We start from the raw sequence: 14,567 nt of genomic DNA on the forward strand, positions 1-14,567 counted from the left end.
AGGGGACAGGTGTTGCAAGAAGAATCCGCAAAGGCAAAGAGAACCAATAAGATGGTAGCAAAGTAACGAGTTGAGAATTGCTTTCAGTGGTGTGTTACCAGAGATGGAAAAATGAAGAAGCGTACAGGCTAAGGCACCAACTGCAGTGTGATGGAAACTGAGTTTTAATGATGTCTCTTAGGAAGTGTCTTCCAACGTGTAGTGTATGTAAATGCCCACAGTCATGTGTTAGGGCTGCCACAACAAAGTCTCACAGAATGGGTGGCTTAAACCACACAAATGTATTTTCTCACAGTTCTAGGAACTAGAATCCTAAGAACAAGGTGTCTGCTGGCTCATTTTTTCTGAGACCTCTCTCCTTGGCTTGTCATAGCCCAACAAACAGTCAGCTTTGAACAGTATCATTTTCTCAGATTTGGTAAACTGCATTATGATAACATGAGGCTAAGGGGAAGGAATTTTATGTGAGACAAATAGCATGAGAAATACAGAAATGGTGATATAAGGGCAGGGCACAGCGGCTCATGCCTGTAATCCCAGCACTTTGGGAGGTTGAGGTGAGCAGATCACCTGAGGTCAGGAGTTCAAGACCAGCCTGACCAATATGGTAAAACCCTGTCTCTACTAAAAATACCAAAATTAACCTGCTGTGGTGTGGTGCCAGGTGCCTATAGTCCCAGCTACTCGGGAGGCTGAGGCACGAGAATCACTTGAACCTGGAAGGCAAGGGTGCAGTGAGCCAAGATCATGTCACAGAACTCCAGCACTCCATCCTGAGTGACAGAGTGAGACTCCATTTAGGAAAAAAAAAAAGAAAGAAAAGAAAAAAAGAGACAAAGAAAGAAGAAATAGTGATATAGGAAATTAAGTTTTGACTAGAAAACTTTGAAAAGCCCAGTTTGGTCCATATCTTTCATGGAAGTGACTAAATGCAAAATGATATAGGAGAGATATATTCAGGCAAGACTGTGACAAGCTAAGAGGTCTGGACTTTATTATATATATTAAGGAGAATTACTTAAGGTTTATGAGCAAGAAGGTGCTATAATCAGAAGTGTACTTGAGGTCGATTAATGCATCAGAAATACGTAGTTTATGACCAGGTGCTGAAACATAAATCTCATTAGCAGTAGAGGTTGTTCATGCTGGAAGTACATCTAAGTACACCAAAAGCATACATAAATTTTTGTTTTGCTCTGGAATGAAGGGGAGTTTGTCAGTATTTAGTGTTTTTACTCTGACACTGCGAAGGGCATCTTTATGTTTTTTCCATAGACTGTCCTTTGTTCCTGCTGTCACAAGTAGAAATAGGATTCCTACCCATAATGGCTGATTTCACTGGATTTTGTAATGTTCTGCCATGCAGTTGAAATATGTATGAATAGTAAATAACTAAATATAGCATAGTCAAAACAACTAAATAGAAACATTCACTGTATATCCTGTGGTTTGTTGTGATTGTATAAACACACATAAATACATATCTGCACTCAAAACAGATCTATGCAATGAAAAAATACATACTTGGTTGGTGCAGTGGCTTGCACCTGTAATCCCAGCTACCCAGAGATTAAGGTGGGAGGATAGCTTGAGCTCAGACCAGCCCGGGCAACATAGCAAGACACTCATCTCAAAATAAATAAATAAATAAAGAGACAACATGCTAATATTTTTTAACTTTTATTTTAGGTTCAGGGGTACATGTGCAGGTTTGTTACATAGGTAAACTTGTTTCATCAGGGTTTGTTGTACAGATATATATTTCATAGCCCAGGTAATAGGCCTACTACCCAGTAGTTATTGTTTTTCTGTTCTTCTCCCCCCTCCCACCCTCCAGCCTCAAGTAGGCCCCACTGTCTGTTGTTCCTCTCTTTGTGTCTGTGAGTTCTCATCATTTAGCTCCCACTTATGAGTAATAACATGTGGTATTTGATTTTCTGTTCCTGCATTCGTGTGTTAAGGATAATGGCCTCCACCTCTATCCATGTTCCTGCAAAAGATATGAACTTGTCTCTCTTTATGAACATACTCATTTTTAAACCAGAATTTCTCCTACTGTTAGGACTTGTTTCCTACTATTCATAATATGCACAGACCAGAGCCCCCAAAGTTCCTAAACCTTAATGTTATCCATATTAGATGTATTCATCATTTGTCAACATCTGATTTAGGGTTTAAGATCTATTATATTGCCTTGTACACATTTTGCTTTTGGCTATTCTATTGAGAAATCTCTCTCTCTCTCTCTCTCTCTCACTCTCTCTCTCTCTCTCTCTCTCTCTTCTTTTCTTGAAACTTTACAGACACTATTCATCTTCGAGTTCTTGAATCCTCCCCAGTTGGCACAGCCATTGGAAGTGTCAAAGCAACTGATGCTGACACTGGGAAAAATGCTGAAGTAGAATACCGAATTATTGATGGTGATGGTACTGATATGTTTGACATCGTGACTGAGAAGGACACACAGGAAGGCATCATAACTGTGAAACAGGTGCAAAGCATTCATATAAATAAGTATCTGTGTGTTTCAGGAGTAGGGATTGCATTATATCCTCTTCACTCATGAATTATCCATTGGGAAATGCCACTCTAATGTTCCGAAAATGTGATTTATACTGTGTATACATAAGAAAGATATAAAGCCAAAGAGCTCCTTGAAAATTTTGACCACGTGTTTTGGTTAATTGAGACATGAAACCTGAAATTTTAGAAAATATAAAAGGCAAGTTAATATATGTGTAATCGTATTTCTAAGCCACATTAATAAAAGCACATCATAATCACATTGTTTTATTTTAAAATGTGTAGTTAATACCTAATAATGTCAATATATCATCCTAGTTGGAGGTATAAAAAGTGTGATGCCATCTATCCAGCTGATGAAGCAATAATTAGAGTTACTAATAAAAGAGACAGCATGGATTGGAACATAATTTAATTGTTCACATTTTCCCTTCTGCTGTATAAGTGTAAGTTTTCTTCTAACATATGCTCAGTGATACAATCTAAAGGTAACCTGTTTTTTTATTGTAGCAACAGTGCCATCATTATGAAAAAAAAATAAGGCACATTAAACTTTAGGTACTAATGAAATGCCATACATAGAGTAACTACATAGGCATTAGTTAATAATTAAACTATCCTGAGATACTTTTGCAAGGTACAAAGTACAAACCAACTGTTATTAAATAGACAGTAACTATCAAATGGGAAAGCAACTGTCTTGTCATTTTTCAGACCAGATAGCAGGAGTAATACAAATAGAATCTGTTTCTTTTTGAAACAAAATAGAAGGTTGAGGGAATCCGAACTAACAAAGTCTTTTATCTGGTAACAAAACATACATTTTAGAATAGGTGAGATATAAAATACTTGATTTTATACTTCTGACAGTTAAACTATATGAATATTTAAGGTATTTTGTTTTATCATATAACCTATTTACCAAATTACTATCAAAATATTTCTTATTACAGAAGGTTTTTCTTATCTTGAATATTTGATATAACTTGAAAGCTTTATATTAGTCTCCAGGATTTCATAATGCTTTTATAATATCATAGGCCATTACATTGAATGGAAACATCATGGCATAAATGTAAAAAGGTAACTGCATGTATTTACTTAGAAACATTGAGCAGTAGCTAACACCTCCGCACATGCACATTCACACACAAACACATATAACATCCATCAGCCCATTTTTTGTAATGTTACCACCTATAAGATAGGTTTCAATACCCATCCCAATTTTTCCAAGGTTTAAACTCTCAATTTCCTATGTTCCAAAGTATTACTAATCGAATGCATAAAAAGTAAAAGTTGAATCCTAAATGAAACATGATGATTGTATTATTTGTGGTTGTCTTTTTTATTTATAATTAATGAACTACATAAGAAAACTCAACCACAACTTAAAAATCATATTGTACCTTGGTGGGAGCATATCATCCAATTTCCCTCACTCTAATTTGATGATTTATTTTTTTATACAGCCACTTGACTATGAGAGCCGAAGACTTTATACTCTGAAAGTCGAAGCAGAAAATACCCATGTAGATCCCCGTTTTTATTATCTAGGACCATTTAAAGATACTACCATAGTGAAAATCTCTATAGAAGATGTGGATGAGCCTCCTGTTTTTAGTAGGTCCTCCTATCTGTTTGAAGTTCATGAAGATATTGAAGTTGGCACAATCATTGGTACTGTAATGGCAAGGGACCCAGATTCTATTTCCAGCCCTATTAGGTAAGTGTGCCTTTTAAAAATGGAAACAGCTGAGCTCGGTGGCTCACACCTGTAATCCCAGCACTTTAGGAGGCTGAGGTGGGTGGATCACGAAGTCAGGAGTTCGAGATCAGCCTGGCCAACATAGTGAAACTCCGTCTCTACTAAAGATACAAAAAGTGAGCCAGTTATGGTGGCACACACCTGGAATCCTGGCTACTTGGGAGGCTGAGGCAGGAGATCACTTGAACCTGGGATGCAGAGGTTGCATGAGCTGAGATTATGCCCTTGTACTCCAGCCTAGGCAACAGGGCATGACTCTGTCTCAAAATAAATAAATAAATCGGAAAACAAAATGTAGTTTAAAATGAGAAAAAAAAAAAAAAAAAAAGAAGCGGAGATACATATAGAGATCATGAAATTCTATTCAAAACATTTATTGCAATGAAAGATACAAGAGTCCTTCCATAAGTTGTATACAAATATGGTGAGCACAGGCATTTCTAGTAAATTGCCTCTGAATGTTTTTGGGGTGTGGCATGCACAAGCTTCATGGTTTTCTTATTTTTATCATGGCCTTTAGACTGAAATCTTGCTTGTTACACCTGCATGTCTCCTTACGGTGTTTGTTGTTCTGATCCCTGGTACAGATCCAGGGTACTATGCCAACTCTGCATTTACAGTACAACCAAACCACTTTATTTGTGCTTTAAAGGTATTAAATAAAATGTAAGGTTGAATGAGAGAAGTTTTAACAGTTATAAAGTAGGTTGGATGTGCTGGCTCACACCTGTACTCAGCAATTTGGAAGCCACGTTGGACAGATTGCTTAAGCTCAGGGATTCGAAACCAGCCTGGGGAACATACTGAGACCCCGTCTCTATTAAAAAATTTAAAAATTAGCCGGGCATGGTGGTGCACACTTACAGTCCCATCTACTCAGGAAGTTAAGATGGGAGGATCACTTGAGCCCAGGAGGTCAAGGCTGCCGTGAGCTGCATTCACACCACAGCTCTCCATTGACAAAGCAATACCCTGTCTCCATGAAAAAAGAAAAAAGTAATTATGATGCTGCAATGTGGGTTGTATTATGATATTAGAAACTCCCCTAAATACACAGCCATCAAAGTTGAGAGGATTCTGTTTTGTTTTATGTTTATTTATTCTGCCTTTTTCAAAATATATGAGAACATTCTAGAAAGATGAGTCTTTTTGATTCTTGTTTTCCTTCTTATGACAGCTTAAAACATATGAAATGTCATAAACTCCTGAAAATGAAAAAAAAAAAGTTTCAGTGACACTTGTTCTATTACTTTAAAGAAATACGTACATTGATATACACTATTCAGTATGAAAATGAACGCTTACCATAATCCGTTAGTCCATCCTGTATTTTGGATTTCATTTGTTTTCTAAATCTCTGCAGGCTAATTTTGCGTGCCCATTTTCTATGTGAACCAGTCAAGTATGAGTTCAGATGGTTATTGTTCACTTTTGGAGTGCACGCTTATCTTTCTCCTACACATGCCACAGCTCATGCAGGAAACTTCTAATTTTATGTGCCACATGACTTGAACCAGTTAAAAATTCTATAGGGTCTGCCATATCTTCAAGTGAAATCATATATTTAATGAATATCTATGTTACTTTTTATTTATATAATTTCACATAAATATGTTTTCTTATATTCACACACAGCATCACAGGTTACATATTGGCAGAAGAAACCTGTACATGCCACATGATGTTCCCATAAATGCCTCTTTCCCAGTTCATTTACCAACGTCTAAATTGCTGCATTCCTTCTGTTTTGTTTTGTTTTGTTTTGTTTTTTCCTTTGAAGGTTTTATATAACCAATACACAGGCCTAATTTTCTTCATTAAATACTTACCAAGCATTTTCTTGGCAGAGATTCTAAGGTTTAGCAAGCTGTCTTCTGTGTTTCAGATTTAAAATGGACTTTACAAAATAAAATATAATATTGTTAGTTAAATGTATATTAAGTGGCATACTTAAATTGTAACATCAAGCTATTTCTCCACACAATGAAATAGAATTTAAATCCTCCTATAGACGTATAATTATTATATGTCAAAATATACCTGTGGATATTTAAAATAAAATAAAATGGTTAATGAGGATGCAAGTCTAAAGACTAGGAGGAAAGAATCATCTTATGTATATTATTATTATACATATATTCCTGTTACATATATTATATATATGTATATTATAGTCCTCCTAGGTATAATATTATACATATTATAGCAACAATAGTAACTCCTTTGGTTATCAATGACAGAGGGTATGCCATTAAAGTTGCTGTATACTTTGACTTTATACTAATTTGATGTAGAAATTTTAATGAATATTCTTGGATGTCATTCTTTGGTTAGAACATATATATTCAAAAAGTAGAATAGCCTTACTAATGCAATATGTCATTATGGGAAGAATCATACTTGACATGCTATAAATTGTGTCATATCTTGTCAATGTTAATACACTCTTCAAAGGGATTTTCTTAAATTGTGTGTTCTGGAAACTATTTTAGAAAGGAAAATGAAAGTTAACACACATAACTTTCCAATACAGAATTGCAAGCTATATACTTTGAATCATATTTGTAAAAGAACTGTGATCTCTGTGTATCTGCAAGATAATGTGACATAATGTTTGAAATTTTGTCATTACTTCTTCATTCTGAACTACAAGAAATAATTGAGAAAGAACACACGCCAGACGCGGTGGCTCAAGCCTGTAATCCCAGCACTTTGGGAGGCCGAGACGGGCGGATCACGAGGTCAGGAGATCGAGACCATCCTGGCTAACACAGTGAAACCCCGTCTCTACTAAAAAATACAAAAAACTAGCCGGGCGAGGTGGCGGGCGCCTGTAGTCCCAGCTACTCGGGTGGCTGAGGCAGGAGAATGGCGTGAACCCGGGAGGCGGAGCTTGCAGTGAGCTGAGATCCGGCCACTGCACTCCAGCCTAGGCGACAGAGCAAACTCCGTCTCAAAAAAAAAAAAAAAAAAAAAAAAAAAAAAAAAAAAAAAAAAAAAAAAAAAAAAAAAAAAAAAAGAAAGAACACACATGAAATGGATTTAGCAAAATCAGTGATGCATGACGCAGAGGCTTTTATTGATTTATATATTTCAACTTTATGTCATATTTCTACAGAAATAAGGAACCTTATTATTTGCCAAAATGCCAAATAATTAAGTCATTCTTTCTTTCATTTAACAAATATTTGTGGATCACCATATCAGATATTATTAACATGTTTCTTAAGGACTTCTCAGTCTATTAGAAAAGAAGACTCACAATGAGAATCAAATAATATTCACTGAGTGCCTAGTAGACTTTGATGCTTGGTGTCTTCATGTTTTGTTGTCTGTTTGAGATGTTATATGAAATGAATTCCTAATACAATGTGGTACATGGAAAGATGGTGGTACAGCTGCTTTATGAGTGAAGGGGGGACAGATAGCTTCTGCTTTACATGATCATGAGGGAATACAATGAAGAGGTGAAACTTATGTTAGATCTTTCGGTAATAAAATAATTATTCCAAGTGGAGAGACACAACGATTTTCTTAATATGTGAATGTTAGATATGTGGTTTGATAAAGATAATGAGATTTATTTAAACTACATCAACCAGAATGTTAAATCTAGTTTTAGGCTTTAGAATGACACACAGCAGACCATGCTTGCTATCAAGTTGCAGGATAGTTTGCTGATATTTTTTAAATGCATATAGACATTATTTGATACAGATATATTAAAAACTCTTACCCAAACTTTTCTTTTCTTTTTTTTTCTTTTTTTTTTTTTTTTTTTTTTTTGATGGAGTCTCGCTCTGTCACTCAGGCTGGAGTGCAGTGGCATGCATTCTTGGCTCAGTGCAACCTCTGCCTCCCGGGTTCAAGCAATTCTCCTGCTTCAGCCTCTCGAGTAGCTGGGACTACAGGCGTGTGCCACCACACCCAGCTAATTTTTGTATTTTTATTAGAGATGGAATTTTACCATATTGGTCAGGCTGGTCTTGAATTCCTGACCTTGTGATCCACCTACCTGGGCCTCCCAAAGTACTGGGATTACAGGCTTGAGCCCCCGTGCCCGGCCATCCAAAACTTTTCTATTTTTTAAATATTTTGCGTTAAAAGCAATATGTATAATAATGATACAAATAGCTAGGAAATTGAAGCTGCATGAGTGTCATACCATGAAGCTACTAAACACCATAAGAAGTTGACAGTCTATTACTTTGATGAAACTAACATTGTCTTCAATTTCCTAAGAACACATAGCTTCTGGGAATAATCTTTTGCAATAAATCTTTGTATTATTCTTCAGTAGAACTTCCAATAACCAAATAATGTCGGTTGGCAATGTAACTGCCTGTAATTCCAACTGTTTTGCGGCCAAATATATCAAAATCAGTTGAATGAATATGACAAAAGATAATAATTTAAATAACACAAGCATTCAGGAGAATAGCATTTGAATGCAGAGCAAAGTACCAATTTTTGCCTTGAGGAGAATGTATGTGTGCAACTTTGAGAAGTCATTCAAACAATCTACATCCTGGGTCAGCACTGTGTTCTTTCCTGTAATTATCAGTGATATTTGTGTCTTTATATTTCACTGTTTTTTTCCTGTAAACTATTAATAATGCTACCATGTATTTTTTCTTGTCCTCTATGTTCAGATTTTCCTTGGATCGCCATACTGACCTTGACAGAATCTTTAACATTCATTCAGGAAATGGATCTCTTTATACTTCAAAACCTCTTGACCGAGAACTATCTCAGTGGCATAATCTTACTGTTATTGCTGCTGAAATCAGTAAGATGAATTTTATGTATCTAACATATATCTAAATGTTTATGTTTATATATTTTAAGTATTTTAACATATTTTATAGGTTTTATTTTATATTAGAAATAATTCATTCTCATTGGACAGATGAATTGTAATTTTCTCAGCACTTATACTTTTTTTTTTTTTAATATTTCCTACATCGATACATAGAGAGATACCTATAAGTATTGGTAGAAGATGCAAAAATTTTATTTCTGCCTTCTTGGAGTTTTTGGCTGAGCCTCAAAATAACACTGACATAAAACAGATTAACAGACCGGGCACAGTGGCTCACGCCTATAATCCCAGCACTTTGGGAGGCTGAGGTGGGCAGATCACGAGGTCAGGAGATTGAGGCCATCCTGGCTAACACCGTGAAACCCTGTCACTACTAAAAATACCAAAAAAAAAAAAAAAAAAAAATTAGCCGGGCATTGTGACGGGCGCCTGTAGTCCTGGCTGCTCTGGAGACTGAGGTAGGAGAATGGCATAAACACAGGAGGCGGAGCTTGAGGTGAGCTGAGATCGCCCACTGCACTCCAGCCTGGGTGACAGAGCGAGACTCCCTCTCAAAAAAAGAAAAATACCAACCAACCAAACAAACAGACAAACAACAAATAGATTAACAGGACAAAAGCATTTAATATAAATTTTACGTGACATAGGAGCTCTCATAAAGAAATAAAGACCCAATGAAGTGGCAAAACTGTAATGTTTTTATACTAGGATGATAAATAGAGGCAATTGTGAAAAAGTAATTAAATGTATATGCAGAGCATAAATAAAGATAAAATTATGTTAACAAAATCTGAATCTGTTTTATGGAATTTTCTTGGCCTCACTTCCCATTTTTGATGATAAGAATGTTACTTTTCTTCTGGTATAGAGAGGACATCTTCTATATGGGGGTTTTATCTCCTGCTTTCAGGAAGAAAAGGGGAGGAGCAGAACACCCTTTTTACATCTGCTGTTTTCGTTTTTTTTTTTTTTTTTTTTAAGTACCTTTAACTCAAAATAATCTCTATGCCAAAATGGCATATTTTGCCACCTTTCCATATATGTAAATGTATATTTAACATTATCTAATAAAATGAGCTTGAATTATAGACTAAAGATATTATCATTTGTGGAAAATTAAAAGTATTAAATTTATCACTCACATACTAATAATTAGGATCTATGCTAAATGCTGGGTATATATGATGCAATTTAATCTTATCAACAAACATGTAGGTAGATATTACAACTTCTCTTTTACAGATGAGGAATCCCAGGTATATATTGTTGATCAGAGTTCACATTAATCATATATGTCAGGTGTCATTCTAAAAAAAAAAGATTTTCTCTTAATATTTTTATTAACCTCCTTTAACAGAGAAGGTACTGAGGCTCTGGGAACTTTAGTAACTGGTCCAAAGTTGTAATGTCAGAGTTAGCACAACTGAGATTTGAAACCATGTCATTTCTAGATTCATTACTTAATTCCACAGCTAATTTACAAAATTGTGTTCACTAAAACCTGATAGATTCAGGTCACATTTGCCTCTAATAGTGAAAGTTCTTGCCCATACTAGGACAATTCATGGGGCCCATTGTAAAATGAAAATGTCAGGTGCTTGTTAAAAGTAAATTAAGAAATGTAAGATGGAGCATTAAAACAAATATGAGTCTCTTCTAAGGGTAAGGCCCTGTGGAACTGCTTGGATCACATGCCCATGAAGCCAGCCCTACTGGCACATGTACATGCAAACCTGTTCAGATTTTCTAATTCCCATGTTGTGATGTATGTGGTGTAGAGCAACTCTTGAACTGTTTTTAAAATAAGCATTAATTAGGGACGGAATCGTTTTTAAAAATTAAGCCCATAAATTTTAGATCTGTAATACTAAGCTGAATCCACAAACACGTATCAACTTCAAGTTATTTATTTGAAGTAACTGCTACAGGCTTTGGAAGGCAAAGCATTGGATGAGGCTGAATCACCAGGTGTCCCAGAGCAACTGAATTAGGCTAGACAGATCATCAGCAATGAACTCAAAACTTCAGGACAAAGTAATAGATTTAGTGTCTTGCTTACATCTGCCCCTGAAATACAGATTAATCTCAAATGGTCCATTTTTTTTCCATTGTGAGATATAAATATCTGTTTATATCCCCTTGTTCTCTCCATATAATTGCTATATATGACATATAAAAACCAAATACCCTGTGAATTTAGCTTTTGATTTTAAAGCTAACTAAATACTTCCAAGTTTTTATTTTAAAGAAAGTTTTTATTTCTCTATCTGTATCCACATCCCCATAGTTAGATGTACCTAACATGATACAATCTGGTCATGTCAGAATTATGATTGTGCTCTCTGCTTGATTCAATATCCTTATTCAAGCCTAGTGACAAGGAACTGCATTTTCCCTTTCAGATATTTTGTGAGATTTAACTTCTAAAGCTAGTTGAAGTAATTACAATTCTGTAAGAAGCTAAGCCAATTACTTCTTTTTTTAAAGGACTGAATCTTTTTTTTTTTTTTGTCCTCAAATAAAATCAATCTGTAGAACAACTGCCAAAAATGCCTACCTGCCAAAGCACAAACAATCAGGATCCCATTATTCTGTTCCGGGCATTAAATGCAATGAGGATGAGAGGGAAAAAACATGTAAGGATTTTTTTCTACTAGATTTTAAACACTGACTTTACAGTCAGTTTGTCATACATCACACCCTGAGCAGGACAGAATGGCGTTCAAATGTACTTCTTACCAATATGTTTTAGGCTTGACTTCTAATCATTTAAGTCTACATTCCATACAAATACATCACATCGTATGGCAGGTACCACTCCAGGTAATTATTTAGTGCATCATATCATGGAATAACTCCTCTTTTCCTTCTGCAAAAATATTTTAAAATGCCATGTGGAGAATAAAACATCTAAAATTAAGGTCACAATCAATGACTTAATAATAAACTTGGGATTTTAGGGCATATTTGTTAGAGAAACCAAAGAGCTCCTCTCACTACAAGTGAAAATTTGACTATAATCATTGCAATACATTCTGAGGACAATAGAACTGAGTTTATGACTAAAGAACTCCATTATCTACACTGTAGTTCTTATTCATAGAAATTCTTACCCAAAGCAGGTAAAACAGTTATATTTTTCTAATGCCTGTGATTTCTAGATAATTATTTAAACTTTCTCCATCGGGAGGCATGAAAAGGCCCGTGGATGCATAGTCATGGCTTCACTGTAGGATATACATTTTACAATCCTTTATTGCTGATCCATTCTTGCTGCAACAGTGTTTCCCTGAAGAACTTTGAGAGAAACTCAGGTGGTAAATATATGCCAACTGCTATTCAGTTTGATTCTTCCTTGGAACACTTTATAATTTTATTTATACATAAGCGACAACGTCTGCCAGCAAAAAAAGATTAGTGTAAGCACTGTTTTTTGAATAGGTGGCTCCAGGCTCGATGCTTTACAAAGCACATTCATCCCTGTGGATTTCGATTTTGATTTTAAGAGCCTTGAGTTATGTGTAAAGATCCCGGAGAATCTCTATATTGTGTGAGGGAAGTGGCTGACGACGCAATTTTTTAGATATGAAACTTTTGTCTCTCCTGGCTCCTGTGGCATCATTAGGAAGTGAATTGTTACCAACAAGGTTCTTTTAATGTCAAGACTTTATATTGAAAGGAAATATTTTGCTACTCACTATATAATTTGGTTAAAGAGCACATTCCAGAAAATATGGAAGAAGTATACCTTCCCACTTTTCTCCATAACAACAAGTAGATAGCAAAAGGTCCATTTGTAGAGAACACCATGGCTCTAGGCATTAGCAAATGATCTGGCTTAGAAGAAGCGAAAAATAATGAGATAGCATTTTCTCCTTTTTTTTTTTCTTTTTTTCTCCTCTCTCCACTTCTTCCCAAATGCACACCTCTGCAGACTCACATGGATGGTAGGAAGGCTAATTAATGTGTTTTTATTAGGTAGATACTTTATGTGGAAAGTATAAGTTTTTAAGTAACATAAGAAAGTAAAGAAGATATAATAATGATAATAAAGATGCTGGTAATGATTATAGTCAATTCATATTGAGTCCTGATCATTAAACTGATACTTTGATAAGAAACTTTCATGCACTAACTCCTATTTTTTTTTTGTTTGTTTGTTTTGTTTTTGAGACGGAGTCTCGCTCTGTTGCCCAGGCTGGAGTGCAGTGGCGCCATCTCGGCTCACTGCAAGTTCTGCCTCCCGGGTTCACGCCATTCTCCTGCCTCAGCCTCCCGAGTAGCTAGGACTACAGGGACCCGCCACCATGCCCGGCTAATTTTTTATATTTTTATTAGAGACTGTGTTTCACCATGTTAGCCCGGATGGTCTCCATCTCCTGACTTCGTGATCTGCCCACCTCGGCCTCCCAAAGTGCTGGGATTACAGGCGTGAGCACCCGAGCCCGGCCGCATTAACTCCTAATTTTACAAGTAACTCTGTGAGATTAGAGGTTCTACTTTGATTTTTATTGAGTAAACTAGGACATTGAATACGTGGAGTAAATTGGCCAAAGTAACATAACAAATGAGTGGTGAACTTGTGAGTCAAAGCAGCAGCTACGTTAGACTCCAGGGTCTGAATTCTAAACCTCCTGGTACACTAACGAGTGGATAATATGCAACAACATATTAGCAAATATGAAGTTAGAACCTGACAACTGAATACATGTGGGTTCAGTAGACTGCAGTAAGACTTAAAGAAATGGTGAATAAAGGATGCATTTTAAATTTTCTCTGCAAAGAGGGATAAATACACTTCAATTCTGTCTGCCTTTCTTTAATCTCTCTCAGCCTTGTTGATACATCCCTGCTAAGTAGTCTGTTCTTATATATCATTTTTTTAAGTGTTGATTTTAATATTGGAGTAACATTCAATTATATGGACAGAACAAGGGGATATAAATTATTTTTAGTAGTAATATACTTCCTGTTTGTATGTGACAGTATATTTTACCTTTTTATCTGAAAATTATTTAGATTACCTTAAGTCATCAAATAAATTTTACAGGGCTAAATGATATCCACAGCCGATGTTGGTTGAGACCATTTAATAAGGTTGCCGCTGTCCCCTAGCTATTCTGCTATTGTTTTGTTTTGTTTTCTGCTAATTATAGTCTTTATTGCATTATATTGCTCTTCAGCTTCACTTTTCCAAAATTTACACAGAAGTTTAACGATATCCAAAGACTGAGATATTGACATCATAAAAGCTGATGAATATAAACTGAATTTAAAATGTAAACACACTCTCAGCTGGCATAAGTGCCTAGAAAAATCTATAATAGAAAAAAATGCAATTATAACCAATACAGGGTTGTTACTCAAAGCTAAGCTAAATAAAGAGGCATTTATATTTTATTAATTTGCATATCAAAACAAGTTTGAAAATGCATCTTTTTTTTTTTTTTTTTA

The 14,567-nt window shown here is 35.5% G+C and overlaps 1 protein-coding gene across 2 annotated transcripts in view; it reads left to right on the forward strand.

Annotated features, from left to right (window-relative positions):
- CDH10 (cadherin 10) overlaps positions 1-14,567 on the forward strand; it is a 171,892-nt gene that overhangs the window by 144,330 nt on the left and 12,995 nt on the right. For both annotated transcript variants that reach the window (XM_017868612.1, XM_017868613.1), the window contains exons 6-8: positions 2,304-2,491; positions 3,996-4,249; positions 8,944-9,080. In XM_017868612.1, the coding sequence (XP_017724101.1) occupies positions 2,304-2,491; positions 3,996-4,249; positions 8,944-9,080 (579 nt within the window). The remainder of the gene's footprint in view (positions 1-2,303; positions 2,492-3,995; positions 4,250-8,943; positions 9,081-14,567) is intronic.

Source organism: Rhinopithecus bieti, unplaced genomic scaffold, assembly GCF_001698545.2.
Source record: "Rhinopithecus bieti isolate Rb0 unplaced genomic scaffold, ASM169854v2 scaffold_4044, whole genome shotgun sequence".
Classification (NCBI taxonomy): Eukaryota; Metazoa; Chordata; class Mammalia; order Primates; family Cercopithecidae; genus Rhinopithecus; species Rhinopithecus bieti.